This window comes from Balaenoptera ricei, chromosome 6 (genome assembly GCF_028023285.1).
Source record: "Balaenoptera ricei isolate mBalRic1 chromosome 6, mBalRic1.hap2, whole genome shotgun sequence".
NCBI lineage: Eukaryota > Metazoa > Chordata > Mammalia > Artiodactyla > Balaenopteridae > Balaenoptera > Balaenoptera ricei.
In genome coordinates, this window is record NC_082644.1 from 101,487,391 (window position 1) to 101,509,119 (window position 21,729).

A 21,729-nucleotide genomic window follows, 5' to 3' on the forward strand; every position below is an offset into this window, starting at 1 on the left:
AGCAAACACTCTACCTATTATCACAAAACTTTGCCAAATAGTAAGCCCCAAGAAAATGTTGATAAATTCCCCACAAAGAATACTAAAATGTAAAAAAAAAAAAACTAGAAATCAACACCAAAGTGTAAATGTTAAAAATATTTTAAACCTACCACTTGATAACACACATAATTAATCCTTCAATCAATGGGGAAATCAAAATAGCAAGTAGGGACTTCCCTGGTGGCGCAGTGGTTAAGAATCTGCCTGCCAATGCAGGGGACACAGGTTCAAGCCCTGGTCCAGGAAGATCCCACATGCTGCAGAGCAACTAAGCCCCTGTGTGCCACAACTACTGAGCCCGTGTGCCACAACTACTAAAGCCCACGCGCCTAGAGTCCATGCTCCACAACAAGAGAAGCCACCACAATGAGAAGCCTGCGCACTGCAACGAAGAGTAGCCCCTGCTCGCCACAACAAGAGAAAGTCCACACGCAGCAACAAAGACCCAATGCAGCCAAAAAAATAAATAAATATATAAATAAAAAATAGCAAGTATATAATGCTTTGAAAGTAAAAATAAAGAGAACATATATTAACACCCTCATAAATAATTCTTCGATCAAGGGAAAATCAGAATAGCAATTATACCATATCTTGAAAGTAAAGATAAAGAGAACATGTATAAATGCCTAAGGAATTCTGCCAAAGCTCAAATCCGGAAGGGAGGAAGAAGCACTGAAGGCTTTTATTATCAAACAGAAAATAATGGAAATAAGTTGAACTATGCATTCAACTCAAGAATTTAGTAATAGAACAATATAACAAAGTTAAGAGAATCAGGGAGAAGGAAATAATAAAAAAAAAAAAATAAGGGGAGAAATTAATAAGACAGAGAAAGAAAAACAATTAAAAAACCCAAGAGATTACTCTTTGGGGAAAACAACAGTAATAAAACAGACAACCCAAGCGAAGCAGATCAAGTGTTAAAAATAGAGAAACACAAAACTACAAATCGAAATAACCTGGGGTTATATAATCTGTAACCCCAGAGGAGTTGTAAACAAATATTCCATGTGACATTCTGCCAATATATCTGCCAATATATTTAAAATCACAGCTAAATGGACGTTTCTTAGGAAAGTACAAATTATAAAAATTGACTCAAGAAAATGTAAGAAACATAAACAGACCCCCAAAAGCATAGAAGAAACTGACAAAGTTATCAAAGAATCATCTCCCAAAGGGGTGAAACTTAAATAATATTATGAGCAATGTGTCCAACTTTAAGGGAAGGGGATAATTCTAAAGTGATATAAACTTTTCCAAGGTATAAAAAATATGGAAAACTTCCCAATTCATTTAAAGAGAACTAGCATAACGCTAATAATGAAATCAGATGGCTAAATATGCAGGATATAGAGGAGGGAATGACAGATCTTCACAAGAGTGCATAAGGAAACAGCAAAGACAAAATTTGAGTAGATATGGAGTAAATGTAGAAACGTACCTTGTTCCCAGTTGGAATAATTCAATATAAATCCCAATTCTCACTAGATTAATTTGCAAATTTAATCCAACTCCACTTAACATTTCAGACAGAGGAAGGAGGTCTGGAGACATTAAAAAACTCAGCCATGGTCACCCAACTCTTAAGCGGCAGAGTTAAGATGCAAATCCAGGTATGTCTGACCCAAAAGGCCATGCTTTTCTCAGTGGAAATTAACTTGAAGAGGTTGAAGAGGATATTAGTAAAAACAGCTGACACTGAACAGCAAGCAGTCATTCTGACTGAACAGAGATAGATGAGTTTGGAGTCCTGGGATGCTCTTTTAAAGAAGACATATTCCTAATAAATCCACAGTAGTTTATTTTTAACTTTGAACAACTTTCTCTAGTTACTATATTAATTTGACAATATCTTTCCCTACCTAGTATTTACTTAGAAATAAATCATTTTGTTTTATTTATATACAAGTACCCTGAGACCTATTTTGTATAATTTCATAGTTGGCTTGATATTGTTAAGACTGGCAGACTTCAATTATTTCTGCAACATCCATGTTACTTCCCAGTTCCTCGTGGCAGCAACACCTAAAGGTTGAGTTTTCTTAATTAGGACATCAAATAGCTAGTTGAGAACTACCTCAACTCATCCAAAATAATAAATGTCACCAATGGCTTTTCAAGGTTTGCTTATTAGGAGTTTAATTAGTCCTGACACCCCACAACCAGAATTATGAAAAAAAAAAAAACTTACTGTAATTGTCATGATGATATAAAAATCCATGTGATAACTATGTGCCTTGGGGTTTATTATGACTTCTTGAAGCTCCTTCTTGTCCACTCCTCTTTTCACCCCGCATCCACCCTCCTGCATCCTAGGGCTGCCTCCCCGTCTCCACCTGCCCACTCTCAACTTGGTTCCCCACCCCCAATCAGTCCTAGGGTCAGTTCCCATCCTGGAGCACAGCTCCTGGGTCAGCCTTCCTGGCTCCACCTTTCCCATAGGCAAGAGTGAATGACTTTTGAGTTTCCTACCAAAGATAAGCCATGTGGCTACCCTCTATTGCCTTAGATAACTGAAATGGACTGCATCATCACCTACTGTTCTCCTCTTTTAAATGCCTTATTACCTTCCACGTCAACCAGAGGACGCAGCTGAGCATCAATACATCAGTGACCATTCAGCCTGGCATCAATAGGATAGGAATCTCTCTTACCAGACCCGCTCTGGTTCTGAGCCTTAGAGCAATTAACCCCCTGGCTACAAATCTCAGAAAGCAACCGTGAACTCTCCTGACCAGTAGATTCTGAAGCACATTTCCCCACATCCTGTGCTTAGCATTTTCTAGGAGGAAATGAGACTTCACCTCCACCTACCAGCTGTCTGGAACCCAATGATGGCTGGCACAGAGCGTCTGGGAGAGGCAGTAGAAATGTGCATGGTGTAGTTGGTGCCCTGGTACAGATCTAGGCACACTTCCGGGGTCCTGTTGTCTGTGGTCAAATTAACTGTCTCCTCATGAACTGTTTCCACGGGGTCCAACCGTTGTCCTTTTATGTATATCTTTGTGAGGGGAAAAGACAAGAGAACCCACCATGACTCCAGTTAAAACGAACAAGAGAGATTTTTGTGGTGCTGGAACCTACTCTCTTACTACTCCCTTTAATACTGCACTGCTCACCCCAGGGGAGATAAATAGGGCAAACCTCTGCTATCAGGTATCTGATGATGAAATCTGATCAGCCCAGTAATCCGTAAATGCTGAGAAGCGACATAAAATGAGGGGTATCTCCAGGGAGTGCTATCCTGCACTCAAATAACCAGCGATCAATGGAGGCAACACAACCTGAGACCCGCTCGCTGCAAACTGTCACCGAGGCAGCAGATGCTTCTAGGCTTGTTCTGGGGGAGTGAAATACAAGAGCTTGCAAACAAGCGATAATGATGATGCCAAATATAAATACATCCCACACACATACACGCTGGAGGATGACAAATATACTAAACACAAAATGTAAAATAAAATAATCCGGATATCTTAAAAATTCTGTTCACTTTTTTAAAGAACTATGGGATTGGAAAGCTATTAGATTGAGAAGCACTTCGGGAAGCAAGTCCCTCCTACTCTTATTCCCATGGTAAGCATTTCTGCCCTAGCAGGAAAAAGGAGCTCACTTTACTTACCACATATACGATCTTGGAGTTTATTCTTCCTGGGTTTATTTGCCACCTCACACAAGTGTTATTAAACACTGACACGTCATTAATTTCTATAATTGTTTCTAAAATAGAAAAAGAGAGAGTCCACTCACAAAATGCATCGATGAGCTTTGGAAAAACCCTAATGACCACCACATTAGAGGGCATGACTTAGTTTATCTGCCCAGCTGGTCTCTCTGATGATCACCATTCATGCTCTGATTCAGAAACCGAATCAGCAATTCAAGCTACCCCAGGCCAATCACCCAATTTAACTTCAGCATGAGTGAGCTTGGCCCATTACCTGATTTGGAGGAAAAGGAAAGATTCCTGCTTAAGTATGGGTGAGAACTCCAACCTGTGATTGGTCTGACAGGCCACTGGATGCCACTGGTGTTCCACTCCTGTGGGATAGAAAGCGGCCCAGAGCTGAGCCCTGAATCCTCCCTGCAGCTGCACAGGTAAGATCAGCTTCCGGCTTCCTCATCCCACCCAGCTGATGGAGCGTTATTTCCAGGTCATTGCTGTTCCCAAGAGGGAAATGACATGCATCACCACATGGGACCATTCCTCAGGAGCAACCCGTTGGGGTAAACTAAATAAATTCTCCACAAGGTCCCTGGATACTTCCAGGGCTCCTTTAACTGAAGCTATTTAATCCTGACTTATTAGGAAGCCACTAATTTCTTCAAGTTGTTCTGCTTTTTTAATATATTCTGTGTGTATTTCATGTAATATATTTGGCAATGTGGGAAACAGTATTAGGGCCTCGGTTCCTGAGGTAACAGTTTCCAATGAACCTAGTGAACCACCTAGGAAGTTGTCCAGATGGGAAGGGGGCAAGGATCTAGCTTTTTATCCATTTAATAAATTACCTGCAGATAAGTAAAACTATTTTTACTTGCAGTTGACATACTCTTGTCTATAAAGAATCCTAAGGAATTCACATACACACACACACACACACACACACACACCACACATACACAAACACACACACACACAAAGCTAAGAAAGGAGTTCAGCCAGGTTGCAAGATACAAGATCAATGTACAAAAATCAATTGCATTTCTGTCCACTAGCAAGGAACAATCCAAAAAGGAAATTAAAAAAAAAAAATTTCACTTACACCAACATCAAAAGGAATAAAATTCCCTGCGGGTAGAAGTTACCAAACCATCACCTCTGGAGAAGGGAATCATCATCTCACCACACAGGAATGTTCCTCAGCCCAAATTCAAGCTTCCCCATTGAATCAGACATCCCTTGTGGATGTCCTAGAACCTCTCAGCTTCTCCTGTTCCTTGTTCCAGCCCTGCATGGGCTTTGATACCACGACCGTGTCTTGTCTCCCATGCTGGGGCTTCCCTGCTGCACACCCTAGCACATGCAACCTGGAAGGGGAGGGGGGGGAATTAACACCTCCTGGGGGACAGGAGGTACTAGATAAGTCTGCCCCTTATCTTTCTTCCCCTTGAAGGGCAGACCTACAAAGACCTCTCAGGGCGCTGTCGCACTGATGGAGCAATACTTGCACTCAGTGAAGACCATTGCAACAAGATGTCCTTACACTGGCTCTGCTTCCTTCCCTGCTCTACTCACCTTAGCCCTCACTCCTGCTTCCTGGGATAGCATTCCCTATTGTGAAAAAAATATAAGCCCTCTGCCTCAGGCCCTGCTTTCTGGGAAACCCAAGGTAAGACTCCCATCAAGAAGGATGAGAAAGATAAGTCTCTGCCCCAGAAGATGCCTCTCTTCATCTCAGCTCCCATCCTTCCCTTCTAGTAAATCTCTTCTCAGCCTCCAAGTGGGAAAGAGAGCCTGCACCTCAGGCACCTGTAGGGTTGACTAATTTCTCCTCTACTCAGAACCAATACTATCTTTAGACAGACCCTAGTCTACTGCTCTCTTTGCCTATGGAAGATTTTATATCTTTACTAAATCATCCCTTCAGCAGCATTGCCGAGATTCTATGTTACACATTACCTGGTCTTGGGTAAGCCCAGGTCAGCTGACTATAAGTGGGAATAAATGGAGGCAGAGAGAGGAAAACAGGCAAACTTCTGGAGAGACACCAGAGGATCACCTATGGCTGTCTAAAGCACTCCTGGGTCTCTACATCAATGTTTCTCCCTGGAGCACAGATAATTTGAAATCAAAGAAATACTCCAGTTGTGGACATGGGTATCCTGATAGATGCAAAGACCTATCCATTCACCTCCTTGGGTAGCATAATGTTGATGTTGGCACCAGTCTTTTATCAGCTTGAACAAGCCCCAAATATTCCTGGCCCTTTCCCTCTCCACTGACCTTTAAAGCCCTAGAGTTCTAGACTCCTCTGCTCATTCCCACATCCCTCTGATACTCACCCTCTGGTCCAGAAGGAAAAGGAAACATCCCACCCCTCACCTTCTCTCTGAGTTGCCAGTAAAGCACATTTCCTTCCCACTCGGGACCTCTTTGCCACCCAAGCAGAGATTAGAAAGGAAACATGAAAGTTTTCTTTCTTGTTCTTCCTTTTTGCTCATTCACTATGACAACTGCAAATAACATCTCAAAAATGCTATCTGCCTCCAGGCTGTGCCATGCTCTCTGCACAGAGGGACCCAGATCTGATTATAGGGATGTCAGATATTTCATCCCAAGGAGTAGTATAACAAAATCCGGTTGCTTTTCCCTCCAGGTGTCTACGAATCAGCTGGAAAAGACTTCTTTATAAATGTATCAGCTATTAAACATCCATATCCATGCTGCCCCTTTAAAAGAGATGACTTGGGAGACTATGCCTTAATTCTAATAGTACCGAAAACTGAAAACATTTCTGGAAGTTCTCTTTGGAACTGACTCCAGGGCACTTGACCCTTAACTGAACGATTATCGAATGCCAAGCATCCTCCCATGCCAGGCACTGGGCTGTGACAATGATCAGAACAGAAGTCCTTCCCTCAGGAACATGGCTTCTAATGGAGGGAGCAAACATATAAGCAGAAAAATTACAACTTGATAAATATCAGAACAAAGTTGCACACAAGTACCACAGGGTATAGAGAAAGAAGCCACCAACTCTCACTGGAAGACCTGGGGAAGCTGGCTTCGTGGGGGGCATGACCTTCAGGGCTGAATGGCTGAAGAGTGAGGAAGACAGAAGACAGAACAGCAGGTCCAATGCCTGCAAGTGTAAAGGGTGTGGCAGATTCAGAGTGGTGACAGAGACGTGTAACGTGCTGGGGAGGAGGAAAGAGGGGAAGCTAGGTTGCAGAGAGAGGAAGGGATCAGACTTGGGAAGACCTGCTCGCTAGACTAAGCACAGACTTACTCCGACGAGACTTGGAGAGCTAAAAGCAGGAAGATGATGGGGACTTCTTTTCTTAGAAAGATAACTCTGGTGTGTTTTGAAGGAGACACTGGAGGTCACAAGGAAAGAATGTGATACCCTTTACTCAGTGATTACAATACATCAAACACTGATACATAGGTCTTTATAGATTTGATCACATTTTCCCAGCAGTCATAGGAGGCAATCATAAAATCAATAATGAGTGAACATTTATTAAGTTGTTACTATGGACCAGATAGCATGTACAGTACTTTAAATGTATCATTCATCTAATCTTCAAAATAACACCATGAATTTGACATTATCCATTATCGTGTCCATTTTACAGACCTAAGGCTTAGAGAAGTTAAGTAACCTTCCAAAGGTCACACAGCTAGTAAGCAATGAAGTCAGGATTCAAAACTAGACCTGCCAGACTCCAAAGCCCAGAGCCTTTGCACTGAAGTAGTTATTCAGCAAAAAGGTAAAAAGATGAAATCAGGGCACTGTATTTAAAACCGTGAGCGATTCTGAAGGAGAAGCAATAGGAGGCAAGAGATAAGGAGTCTAGGCTGACTGCCAGTCTCTGAGCCTGAGAGTCTGAATGGATTGCCTTCTACTGTACTCATAAGAAATATAGGAGGAAGCAGACTGGGTTTGTGAGAAAGAGACGAACGAATTGTGTTTAGAACATGCTAAGTCTGAGTTAATCTACCTGGGTGAAAAAAACAGTCTTGAAGGTCATCAATGGGTAGATGGTAGTTGAAGCCCTGGGTGCAGGTGACATGCCCAGGTAGGGCATGGAGAGCAGGTGGCGTGATGGCAGGGCACTGGGACACATGGAAACCAAAGGGGAAACTAGAGGAGAAAGAGGAATGCAGAAGGAGGTCGGAGGTTGGCTGGGAGAGTGTGATGCCTCGAGAGTCAAGGAAAGAGAAGATCTGAAGGAGTGTCTGCTTCCTCGAACGTTATCTCCCTTCCTTCCCACCAATCCCCCCAACCTCCTCGCTCCCACCCAAGAAGGGCCTGGAGCAGAACATAAGCACTGGGGGCTTGACCTCTTACTCTTCTCTCATATGGCTCTTTCTTCCCCAGTGGAGGGCATGTGGTGCCATGATCAGATCTGAGGTCTGACTTTGGACAGAGGCAGGCAGAGCAGGTCTCTGCCTTGTCCAGTTGTAGGACGTTTAGGCTTCTCTGGCCTAAACAAAGTAGGCCCCCATAGCATCCAGCTGAACTCTGCATTGGACTTTGGGGACAAAAGCCTCCGTGGGTTATAAAGTACCTTTGCTTTGCTTTAGATTCTGCATGTGGCGCATAGGTGCGTGCGCGTGTGTGTGTGTATAAATGTACATATATAAAGTTATGTATTTTAGTATTCTATTAGCATCCAGTATTTCTCTGTGGTACTCATCATGTTTGTAACTAAATAATTTTGTAATTAGTTATTTAATGTCTATCTCTCTTGAATGTAAGCTCTATGACAGCAAAGACAAGATCTATCTATCTCTCCATCCCCAGAAACTAATACAGTTGGCTGGACATAGATATTTTTAAAATATTTATCATTTGGTTGACTGGTTGAATAGATGGATAAATGTATGGGTAGCTTATCAACAATGCTAAATGTTGTGGAAAGGTTAAGAGGAAGGAGGATTGACACTAGAACATGAATTTGACAGGGGGTCATCAGTGACCTTGAGAGAGAGCTACAGTGAAGTGGGGTGTTGGATGCCTGATTCTCCTTCAGGAAGCTCAGAAGAGAAGAGGGTGGGCGGGGACAAATACAGTGAGCACAGACTACTCTCTCAGAAGTCCCATTGCGGCCAGCGCCTAGTCTAGTGCACTCTCTTGGTTTCCAATTTTATATCCATTTTCTCTACTTTTGAAAACAGTAAAAGGTCCTACAGAATAAATTCAAGAGACCTTAACAGAATGTCAAGCTCAATGTCATTTCTCGTATCTGATTTCAAAAGTGATATGACCAGTCTTCTAATATGACTCATAAACTACCTCCAAAGGCAATTCCCAAATAGATTACAAAACCAACACATTTTGATAATAGCAGCATCACTGAAATGAGGGTATGGCTTCCCAAGGTGACAACGTTGAATAAATGCATGTTTGGCTATAAGAGTTTTGCTATGCTTCCTTTCTTCTTTTTAAGTCATTAGGGTCACATAAAATAGGTAGAAGCAGCATGGCTTAAAGTAGTGCTTTTCTAAAATGCATTATACACTTTAGGATGATTTTTTGGTGGCACATGAATACATTTTTATATGTCTGCTTTGTATTGGTTTTTGTGTATATTTGAAAAAACCCAGGTGTTCATCAAACTCATGATATCACATGTATTACTGTGTCCTTGATCAATAAATTTAAATTAAAATTTTAAGTTTTAAACATAAGTTGTTTTAAGAAACTTATTAAACTAAAAAATACTTTTGTTCTGGCAAACATTGTCAGGGTGGTCTACAAATAATTCAAGCTTAGGAAAGTGGCAGGAGACAGATCGTGGGCTTTCCAGGTTTAAAGGCCTGAGTTCAAATCTTGTCTCTGCCCTTTACTAGTCATTGAAAGACCCTGTGAAAGTTGCGTAACTTTTATGAGTCTCAGATTACTCATCTATGAAATGAAAATATCAACACTTCACAGGGTTTTTCTGAGGACAAAATGAAATCAAGCATCAAGGCTCCTAGCAGAGCCGTGGGTGTTTAAGTTGGTGCACAATCAATGGTAGCTATAATGCTTGATGGTCTAAACATTATGCACATATTCAAACAAATCCCAGCCATGTGGCTATCTGCATAAATGTGCCCATTTATTCCGGCTGACCTTTCTCTTCTATCTGAAATATGTCTAGCTGCGAGTGAGCACTCACTGGGCTGAAGAGGAGGATCAACAACAAAACAGAAGGGGCAGGAGCTAACAGGAGGCCTGGAGGCATTTGGACTCAGTCCCTGAGTCGGGTGAGGGGGCCCAGAAAGGATCCCAGCAGTCAGTCTGTGTTTCCATAGAGATGTTGCTCTTTAGAGAGCCTGGAGTGAGTGAGCGTCAACTTCATAATTATTAACTCAGATTCTAAACGTAAAAAGCCAAACGACCTGTGCAGAATGAAAGCCAGGGACAGTCTTATCAAGAATGAATCAGTCCCTTTGATCTTGAGGTAAACCGACTCACTGAACATCAAGCTTCCACCTGGGGTTTTTCCAGACACTAAAGTAATTGCCTAATTCTCAGCTGTCTGGAGTTTCCAGTCTAAACTGGCCTTAAAAAAAAATTAAAAAGTCCCACCGCCTTGCCGGAGTTCACACTCCATTAAAAACATATACAGATCTAACTGAATCACTTTGCTGTACAGCAGAAATTAACACAACATTGTAAATCAACTATACTTCAATAAAATTAAATATATATATGTGTGCGTGTGTGTGTGTGTGTATATATATATATATATATATATATATATATATATATATACACACACACACACAGATCCATCCTATTAATCCAAAGAAATAGGGATTCCAAAAATATTTTTAACTAACAACCACTCACGTAAAGTGAAGATAAGTTATTCTACCCAATTTAGAACGAAACACTCATGTATAAAAAGATGGGTAAACAGAATGAAAACAAAGGACAAGGGTAGAAGGCATTCACAGGTTAGGCAGAAATGTAAAAGAAGATGGGGAGAAAACCCAAAAGTGCACATTGAAGGAGGTAAATACAAAATACACAGAGAGATTTGGGACAGAAGGGGAGGTGTGAAGAAATAGGTGAAAAACAGGAAAAAGAAGGAAGGGAGGGCAGCTGAGCAAGAGCCATGGTAATCAGCATCTCTCACTACAGTTCCAGAAGCCTCTCGTACCTACCCACCCAGCGATCACGTGCACTGTGCCATGAATTAATCAGCATGTAAATCGCCCCCTTTATCTGAGGAAATTGAATTTAGCTGCCAATCTTGATTGAGGGCATAGAGGCCTCCTCACAGAAAGATCACAGCCCTCAGGGAGAAAGCGTTTTCTCTCCTTAAATCAAAGCTTGCATAAACCCATGGAAACAGCTGCAGCTGGAGCCACAGACTTTGTGAACGGTGGCAGGCTGAGGTTGGTAATTATAATTAGCAGTTACATAACATGTTTGTTCTTCAAAGTGCTCTATAAGCATCAGCTAATTAATAGCTTACTATGCCCCATGCAGATCCACTGGTTTTTCATGGAGTGACTAATCCTGGTACCCCCACTGAATTCTGAATGGTGGAGGCACAGCAGCTTGAACAATGAAGCAAATGGCTGAGGGTCCAGAAGCTATGCCCAGCTCTCTGACCAAGTGACTCCATAGGTAGCTCTGGGCCAAGACCACCTCCCCAGATGTTGAATTCAGCAACCCACGAGGCAGCTGCCTCACTTCCTCCAAATAACTCTTAGAGGTGCTGCTGGAGGTGCAATAATAGTTTGGAATGACTATCAGTCTGGTTCAAAATGGCATTAGCTCTTCTCAATGTCCCCAAGTATGAAGACTGGGACTCTGGAGTCCTTGGCGTTAGTTACAGGTTTGCCCTTGCTTCTCTGTGCAAGTTGGGCAAGTCAATGGGACCTAAGAGAAGGTCAAACTCGATCTCTGGGTTCTCATCCGTGTCTGCCCTTCCTTGTTACTATGATTGCAATCTCTAGCCTACAGCCTGCTGCAGTTGTGGTGGAGATAACTGAATGTGGGAAATGCATGGCACAGGCAGGGCCTCAGCAGCAGAGCTGAGTTCTTCATCTACTCCAGGGGTGCTTTACCCAAGGCCTTCAGAGGTCCATGATTTTGTAAAATATTATATGTATATCCGTATGTGCATTTCTTTGGAGAAAAGTCTATTTACCCTATTGCCCTGTAAATTCCAAGAAGGTAGTGTCCAGCAAAGTACCTCACACATAGTGTATGCTAAATAAACATCTACTGAACAAATTGATAGATTTCATCAAATTCCTAACCCCAAAATGGTCATGAACCATTCCTCTATGGACAAATAATCACCAGCAGTCCGCATATTGTATTTGCTCTGGTTAGACTTTCCTATGGAAAACTTTGATTGGCAACACCCAAGACATTCTTCCATAATTCTGCTACAAAATCAAGCCAGAGACCTAGACCAAAGCTACCTTGAGATTTCACTCTTCAGAGATCTGTCTTCAGAGCCAAGCAAGTTAACAGCTTGAAATAAATTCCCAGAGCCATTCAAGACCAGGTGACAACCATTTGTCACACCCACGGCCAACCACCACAAACCTAAGAATCATTGCCTTTTCCCATCTTATTTCTTGGAGGCTGAGGTGTGAAATAAAGCATGTGGAAGTCTACACTTCTGACTCATGAGAAGATCCTCTTCAAGCCAGGTTAATCATTTCAGTAAAAGACCTAACATGTGCACCATGGTTTAAACTTCAAAATGCTCCCCATAGATTATCTCCTTTGATTCCCTCTCAACAACTATTTGAGGTAGGAAAAGCAGGTTTTATTTTCTCCCTTTTATAGATGAGGAAACTGAGACTCTGAGAGAATAATGCCTTACCTAATGACACACAGTTAACACATGGCACTGCTAGAATGTGAACTGAAGTCTCAAAACTCCTTTTCACTGGTAATTTCATTTGGGGGTATATATCCAAAAGAATTGAAAGCAAGGTCTCAAAGAGATATCTGTATACCCGTGCTCACAGCAGCATTATTCACAATAAGCAAAAGGTGGAAGCAACACAACTGTCCATCAGTGGACGAATTGATAAGCATAATGTTTATATATATACTACAAAATATTATTCAGCCAGAAAAAAGAAGGAAATCCCACCACTGGCAGCAACATGAATGAACCTGTAGTACATTATGTTAAGTGAAATAAACCAGTCACAGAAGGATAAATACTACCTGATTCTGCTTACATGAGGTCAATTAGTCAAACTCATAGAAACAGAAAGCAGAATGGTGGTACCAGAAGCTGTGGGAAGGGGGAAGTAGGGAGTTACTGTTTAACCGGTGTAGAGTTTCAGTTTTTCAACATGAAAAAGTTCTGGAGATTGGTTGCGCAACGTGAATACACTTAACACTGAAAAAATCGTTAAGATGGTAGATTTTATGTTGTTCATATTTTACCACGATTAAAAATAAACATTAAAAACTTCAATATACATTACACCACCTTCTCTCTGAAAAGTTGTCAACATGTGCTTAATTAGGACTTTTAAGTATTCCCCCCTGAGAAAATGGTTCATGGAGAAAAATATCTCAGGCAACCAAGCAGAAGAGACAGGAATCACTGTGATTTAAGGTGGGTTTCAAAAGACTAGATACATAAAATTTCCTATCCAACTTATTTTCCCAATCCACCCTCTAAATCTTCAGGGTTTAGCTGACAAACCTAAAGCCAGGTGCCTGCCCAGGTAAATGGCACAGCCAGGGCAATACACAGGGTAAGCAATCGAAGGTTTTAGGTTCGCTGTTTGCTTCCACGAGACAGGAGCCCGACAGAATGGAGTCTATACCTGTGCATGACGAAGTACTTGTTCTCCAGATCCCTTTCTCTGTGCAAACAGAAGTGATCTTTCCTCCAGGGCTCTCAAAGCCCTCTTGACAGACATAGTGAGCCACACCGCCCAGGCTGGAGCTGTGATTCCCCACCAGGACCGCGTGCTGCACTTCCGGAGGGCGGCCACAGTCGATCTCTGCAATGGGAAGTAGCACAGCACTTGTTATGACCCATGACTTCTACCCCATAATTCACCTTTTAGAAATAAATATTTAGTAATGATAGAGTCCAGTCATATGGGAGAAGAGAAAACACTAACCCCATCAAATAATCCAGTTGCAGGTATTTAAAATAAGATTGTTCAGAAGTAAGGAAAACAGAGATCTCTGAGTTTAATAAAATTTATAAACATGCATGTATAGAAAATATTCCAATTATGAGATTATTTATACTATAGAGAATTCCTTGGTCAATGAAATAATCCATCTCAGGGTTATTTTACATATTAAGATTTTCTGGTATCTTTTAGTATGTATCTTCAGATCATTAACTCCTGAGTAGATAATAATGCAAATGTAGTTTTGTTGTGTTTTTTTTTTGCTAACTGAAGAGTAAATGAAATATATACAAAATCTCTGAACTTTTTAAAGCAAATTAATGGGGAAAGTACTTATAGCCTAAACATTCAATATATATGCACCTTTCAAAGAAAAAAAATCAGTTGCATAGAGGGAGACAAACCTGGAATTATAAAATTGACATGAAATTTCTTCTCTGCAACTCTGACTACCAGAAGACACTGGAATATTTACAGAAAACAATCTGAAGGACAAAGATTATGACATTACCATTTTAGACCCAGCCAAACTCTACTTCATATAAGAATAAAAGAGTCATTTTCAGATATTTACAATTTTTTAAAAATCTATACGTGTATCTTTTCTGGAAAAAAAATTAAAAATAACCTCAGACCAACAAAAAAAAATCAATCAGAATAAATGCCCTAAGAAAGGAGAAGGACAGGGCTTTAGAAGAAACACTAATGAGCAATGAAATAAGCAGGATGTACAGGTAAGTCTCCATAATCATTTAAGTGTGACTGTAGAGCTGGATAGAACTAGCAGTAAAGGATTCTAGAACTAAAAGCTGAACAATGTGAAAAAATTAATAATTTGCAAATTAAATTCCAAACTATTTCAATAAAATCTGAGCAGTGAGGTGAAGAGAAGAAATAAAACATGCTAAATTTCCCATACAGCAGTGGGGAGCTCATAGACACAATTTTATTCAAGAAAATGTAATAAATATAAAATATAAAGTAAAGTAGTGATAATAATTGCAAATGTAATCCAGTTATACCTAAGTGCAGAAAGAAAAATACATAACTTTTGGCCTTCATTCTGATTTTTAGTTTTCTCCCCCATCTGCAGAAAGCCAAGAAAATTAAGCACTCTTGATATCCAGACTTTTAAAACATGAGTCCATTTATGGAGATAAAGCATACAAAAACAGAGAAAATGTTATGATCTGTTCCCAACTCCCCATTAACCATTCATGGCATTAGAAATATGTGGCTTCTCTTAAATGAGCTTCTGATACAGAATTGGTGGATTTACTGTAATTGTACTCTTCTCCAACCCCTTATGGATGTTTGGTCTGTTCTAGAACCCCAGAGTTACTTCCCTGAGGGAGGCCTCTCGGAGCAGGGTTTCATCTGCTGTCATTGGAGTTATCATAAGACTCTCAATATAACAGCTCAACCCACCTGACCAGTCATTTGGCTGTGAGATTTTTCAAAAAAGAGTTAGGCTCTGGTCAGTGCAGATGCAAATCCTGAGCAGTTATGGGACCAGAATGAGGTGGTCATTAAATAAATCCTCCAACCCTATCTATCTCTCAAGTCCCATGTTTGCTCATAGGAATTTGTTCCCTTCTCATACATGTTGACCAGACACAAGACAAGACCCCTTGGCCCTCAGAATGTTTTCCCAACATCAAACCTTTAGACATGTTTACTGGCCCAAAACATTCCAAGACATGAGTATATTTGTGTGTACATGAGCAACCAACCGAACAGGTGGTTAATGTTTCCTAAGACTGCCCAGTGATTGTTGACATCAAAAACATCTAGTTTAAGCCAGGGTTCAGTTAGAGCAGGAAATTAGAGGGATCATCAGTGAATAGATTGAGGGTATAGGTTTATGTAGGTCTATGGACCTTGAAGCTGGAATTCTAAACAGCATATTGGAGAGATATGGGAGGGAACCTGGTGACAGATAGTCGGATTAGGGGAGAAGCATAGATACTAAAGGAATAAGAGTACAGAAGATAACTAAATTGGCTTCTATATTGGACATCACCAAGAATAATGGAAGTCATGGTGGCTTTAGCTGGGACGACAAGATTTTTTTTTTGGCTGTGTTGGGTCTTCGTTGCTGCACGCAGGCTTTCTCTAGTTACGGTGAGCAGGCTCTAGAGTATAGGCTCAGTAGTCGTGGCGCATGGGCTTAGTTGCTCCTCAGCATGTGGGATCTTCCCGGACCAGGGATCGAACCCGTGTCCCCTGAATTGGCAGGCGGATTCTTAACCACTGCACCACCAGGGAAGTCCCAAGATTTTTTAAAATTAATATTAACTTGGGGGTAGATAAGAAATCAATAGCCTGTTCTCTAGGGACTCAGGTAGATGTCCAGTGGTAGGCAATCTGGACCCAACTCTGTTGTGAGTTCCCATCACAGAGCTATTCGAGTTGGACAGTCCCTTGGCAGGAGATATTTAGAGAGGATTCCGGCGTGGCTTGGATTAAACACATGGTTCTAAACAACAGCTATACAATCTGAATCACCTGGGGAGCTTCTGAAAAATCACCCATGCTGGAGTCTCACACACACATCCCCACCCTCACCCAGAGATAACTCTTCTGAATGAGTAGTACTGAGTTGGGTTCTTGGCATCCACTTTTCTACAAAGCTGCAAATTTGATTTGTATGCACACCCGCAGCTGAGAATCTAAATTAAATATTGGTATGAATAGCTACCATTTAGCATCATATGCATCCCGATAGGGCCCCAAGTATATATCATTACTTCTTACAGTAACCCTCCATGGTAGAGATTATTTCCCCCATTTTACAGGTAAAATGGCTCAACATGGTTAAATAAAACATCCAAAGTCGCATAGGTAGTCATGTGATGGCTAGAAGCAGAATCCACATCCTTCAGATTCCTTCTCCTACACCCACTGCCTCTCAAGAGCAGCTCCATCTCTGAAAACCTACAGTATATGCCCCCTTTCTATCCCCTTCCACCTTGCTCATCCTCTCTCTCCTCGAGGTACACTCTATCTCCCTCAGACCTAGCAAAATCCTTCCCAGTGATGAATCTGCTCCATGACTAATGGAGGGATCCCTTCTTCCTCTGAACTTTCGTGGCCTATGTTCATTTGTTCATTCATTCATATATTTACTGAGCACCTAGTACATGCCAGACACTATGCTAGTCGCTATAGCAGAGAACAAAATGGAAAAGATCACTGCCCTCGCAGAACTTAGGGAGAGAATAATTAGACAAAAAAATAAATCAACAAGGTAATTGCAGATTGTAGTGAATGTTATGTAGGAGGAAAGATAACGTGATAGGATAGGAAAGACTTTTTAAATAGAGTGGTCAGGAATGGTTCAAGCTCTCTGAGGAGGTAACATCAGAGTTGGGACCTGAAGGATGAGAATGAACCAGTCATGTCCAGGACCAGAGGAAGAACATTTCAATCAAATGAAATAGCCAATGCAAAGACCCTGAGGCGAGAAAGCTCTTGATATGCTCCAGAAAGGGAAATGCAACCTGTTGGCTGGAGCACAGTTAGCAAGAGGGAGAGTGGCATGAGATGAAGGTGCAGAGAAGAGCAGAGCCAGGTCACAGAGGGCCTTGTAAGCCTTAGGAAAGAGCCTGGGTGTTAGTTAAAAGCAGTGGAATGCCATTGGAGGATTTTAAGCGAGGGAATGAAATAATCTGACTTAGATTTTGAAAAGACCATTTTGACTGTTGGGTGGATAAGGGATGGGAGAACAGGAGTAAAAGGAGAGGTTGGTTAGTGTCTAGAGCAGTAGCCCAGCAGAAAGAGAGATGAGGTCTTGGATGCACTTGAGAGGTGATGGCGGAGATGGAAAGAAGTGGATGGATTCGAGATGCATCCTGGAAGCAGAACAAGGTTCTTGGTGATAGACTGGATGTGAGAGTGAGAGAAGAAGTAGAATCAAGAATACTTATCTATCCTATTCATCTGACCTTTATTTCCTCCTTGAGGATTTTGTGGGTTTGTTTTAATGACTATGTCTTCCCAAATATACGGACAGTTCCTAAAGGGCAGAATCTTTATCTTATAATCTCTTGCTTCCCCACAATGCCTACTTACAATAGTAGTTTTTACATGGTAAATTATAAATAGTTGTTCACTGGTAGCTTGCTACTACTTTATCATTGTTCAAGATGCAATATGTGTTACTTCGATATGATCACAACCCCTGAGGAAGGAAACACACATCAGTAAATTGTAAGTATAAATAACAAGATAGGAACACATTATCTCTATATTTTTTATCCAAAAGAGGTAATTCATAGCTACCAGACACCAAGTAGATGAAAGCTGAGAAAAAGACCCACAAAAACTAATACGTATCAGTCTTGTACCAGTGAATTCTGGGAAAGCTGTTTAAACTGCAATAATTTTAATCATAATAGCATGCATCAAAATCCTACTAAACACAAGGTAGTCTATTAGATATACACTATCTTATTTATTTCTCACAGAAAACCCTACTGCAAGGTAGATGGGTTTTTCTCACGTAGTTTATAGATACAAAAATGGAGGTCCTAAGAGTCTGTCACATTCAAAAATTACACCGCTACTAAAAGACAGAGCCTTGGGACTTCCCTGGTGGCGCAGTGGTTAGGAATCCACCTGGCAATGCAGGGGACACAGGTTCGAGCCCTGGTCCAGGAAGATCTCACATGCCGCAGAGCAAATAAGCTCGTCTGCCGCAACTACTGAGCCTGCGGTCTAGAGCCTGCAAGCCACAACTACTGAGCCCATGTGCCACAACTACTGAAGCCCACGTGCCTAGAGCCCATGCTCTGCAACAAGAGAAGCCACCACAATGAGAAGCCCGCACACTGCAACGAAGAGTAGCCCGCGCTCGCCACAACTAGAGAAAGCCTGTGCGCAGCAACAAAGACCCAATGCAGCCAAAAAAAGAAAAAAAAAAAAAAGGCAGAGCCAGTATTCAAACCATGGTTTTTGTGATCCCAAAGTCCAGGTCCATTATATCTGGGCAGCTTCACACTGAAGGGGTCCACTCTAGGCTCTGACTGGGACTGATCTTATAGTTCAGCTAAAACCTCAGAAGAAAAGGTTGCATGAAAAAGCATTTAAATCAGTCTGGAAGGGTCCTATGACAACTCCCTCTGTCCCAATCTTGTCTCCGAGAACTTTCCCAGAGAAGAGAGCTGCTGGAAATGGACTTCCCCTGCCACTGTATTTGCCCTGAAGCCTTCTTGGTACTGATGTTTAACCCTATGATATGGGGGTCTGGCCCAGGTTTTGCCTGGAACATAAGCCCATCACAGATATTCCCACCATGCTTAAGAGAGATGGCAGCCACTGCCACTTCTACTCAAACCAAATGGTACCCAAGAAAGCAGGGGATCCCTATTAAGACATATTCAAAAATCAATCCAACAGAGACTGCAATAGGTAATAAAAATATCACTATCACAAGGAAAGAAGCCATTTAAAAACAGTTAACATCCAAAGGAAAGAAAAAAAAAAAATAAGCAGCACAAATTTTGTATTGCATATGCATAGGGGTGTTCATTAAAGCACACGTTTCTCTGGCTAATTACATTATTAACAACGTTTGGATCTGCATCAGGAATACAGTCAACTAATTATGAACATGGCTGGGAATTTTTCCTTAGTATCCTATTATCTGTGATTTTATTCAAATAATCAACTTCAAAATAGGTCTGTCTCCCTGGGGGGAAATATGTTGTGCCAGTTTCAAGGACCACATTGATACTGTAACTCTGTTTCATATCTTGAAGGTAAAAATGTTTATCCTCACTGCTAGTTTTAAAATTCTACCCAAGAAAATATTCCAGAAGGAAATCTGTTTGATGAAAGGTATAGGCAATTTATGGTGTCTAATCAACAGCTGACTGTATCACCAATGACTGCTATTTATTACACATATCAGCACAATAATGTGATTGATGACAGAAATAACAGAGTAAAATAAGGCTTAATCTAAGACTGTTTTAGAGACCAAAAAATACCAAGCTGAGAAAGAAAAAATAATGACCAATAATGTCTACAAATTGAGACAGACATTTTGCCAAATGCTGGGGGAATAAATGATTGACCTATTCCACCTATTGATATTGACCAAAGGGAAAAAAAAAAGATCTTCCCAGAAAAATAAACTACTAGATGAAAAACTCCAGTAAAAGGGAAGATACAAGTATGAAAATGGAAGAAAATCACATTAAAGCCAGTGTGCATCTTTACCCAACAATAATAGGAAGAAGTCTCTATTGTGCCTTAGGATCAGATCAGAAGGTTTACGTAACACCTGGAATTTAGTGCAACACGGTAGGTGGTAAAGGCCACAGTCTAGGCAGATGAATACCAGAGTCTACACTACATTCATGTTCTAGATCGGATAATTCAGCATTTATACCTATACTTTCTTCATTTGTAAAAATGTTCTCTTCCCCTCTTAACAGTAAGCTCTTTGTGGGCTGTGTCTATATTCTATATCTTTAGAATATCCCCTGTAGTCATGTGAGTTATTAGGAACATTAATTTTGGTGAAGTTTATATGTAAGAAATATGGCCTAAGGAATAAGGCTGAAAGTGTAACCTTATGACAAAGTTTCATGCACTTAATGGCATGTTCTGAGTTGGCCAAATTTAGTTAGACCCTCAATCCAGGATCACTTGGGCATTAAATGACGTACATCACTGATGTTGGCATTGGAATCTAACATCGCAATATGTGACTACTTGAATTTAGACAATGTTATCACAGTCATCAAAAGGAAATGGGAGGGTTATAGCATTCCCTGAAGCACACTTTCAAAAGTGTCGATAGCTTATTAACGGTTGTAACTAAGCCCCTTAGTAACAAAAAGTGTACTTGCCCTTAAGACAGTAGAAAGAAAAAAATTACTTTTTGATGGATTTTTTTATTCTAAAGTTTCCCATGAACTTTAACCTCAACTAATAATACATTTCCTTCAGATCGTATTCATAGATCATTTGGAGGAAAAAGAAAATTTTCCATTTCACATTAAAACACTTACTGTCAACAAATAGTGTCTAATATGGAAACAGCTAGAATCTGAACACTCAGAAACTGCAGAGGAGGTGATAGGGTACGTAAAAGAGTGAGTGCTGGAAGAAAAAAAACAAGAGTTTATCAGCATGTCTCTTAAAAAGATCTTCCATTCATAGAGGTGAAATGGTTTTTGATGCTTTGAGCTGCATAGGAATCTTTCTTTTTTAAAAAAAATAACATTAAAACTCTTCATTTTAATGTTCTAGCTGTAAATAGAATATTTGAATCAAAAACCAATAAACAGGGCTTTCCTGGTGGCACAGTGCTTAAGAATCTGCCTGCCAATGCAGGAGACACGGGTTCGATCCCTGGTCTGGGAAGATCCCACATGCCGCGGAGCAGCTAAGCCCGTGCGCCACAACTACTGAGCCTGCGCTCTAAAGCCCACGAGCCACAACTACTGAAGCCCATGTGCCACAACTACTGAAACCCACGTGCCTAGTGCCCGTGCTCCACAACAAAGAGGAGCCACCACAATGAGAAGCCCACGCACCGCAACGAAAAGTAGCCCCCGCTCGCTGCAACTAGAGAAAGCCCGCGTGCAGCAATGAAGACCCAATGCAGCCAAAAATAAATAAATAAATAAATAGAATAAATTAAAAATGGATTTCTATTTAAAAAATAAATAAATAAGGCAAAGTGAAAGCTAAAAAATTTTAGACCTTCCCACTTAGGGAAGTTTCAGAAAGACCTTGAATTTTCGTTAGAAACATTACCTGCCACTCCCCACTAGATTATGACTCTCTTATTATGATGGCAAACACTTATCCAGCAGCTATTCCGCATCAAGCACAATGCCAAGTGCTTTTTATCATTATGTCAT

At 40.9% G+C, this 21,729-nt stretch overlaps 1 protein-coding gene across 17 annotated transcripts in view; it reads right to left on the reverse strand.

Moving 5' to 3' along the window:
- The window catches only part of SUSD1 (sushi domain containing 1), a 149,049-nt gene that overhangs the window by 94,043 nt on the left and 33,277 nt on the right, over positions 1–21,729 (reverse strand). For all 17 annotated transcript variants that reach the window (XM_059925303.1, XM_059925302.1, XM_059925312.1 and 14 more), the window contains exons 6-8: positions 13,529–13,708; positions 3,671–3,768; positions 2,863–3,049 (exon numbers count right to left, since the gene is read on the reverse strand). In XM_059925303.1, the coding sequence (XP_059781286.1) occupies positions 2,863–3,049; positions 3,671–3,768; positions 13,529–13,708 (465 nt within the window). The remainder of the gene's footprint in view (positions 1–2,862; positions 3,050–3,670; positions 3,769–13,528; positions 13,709–21,729) is intronic.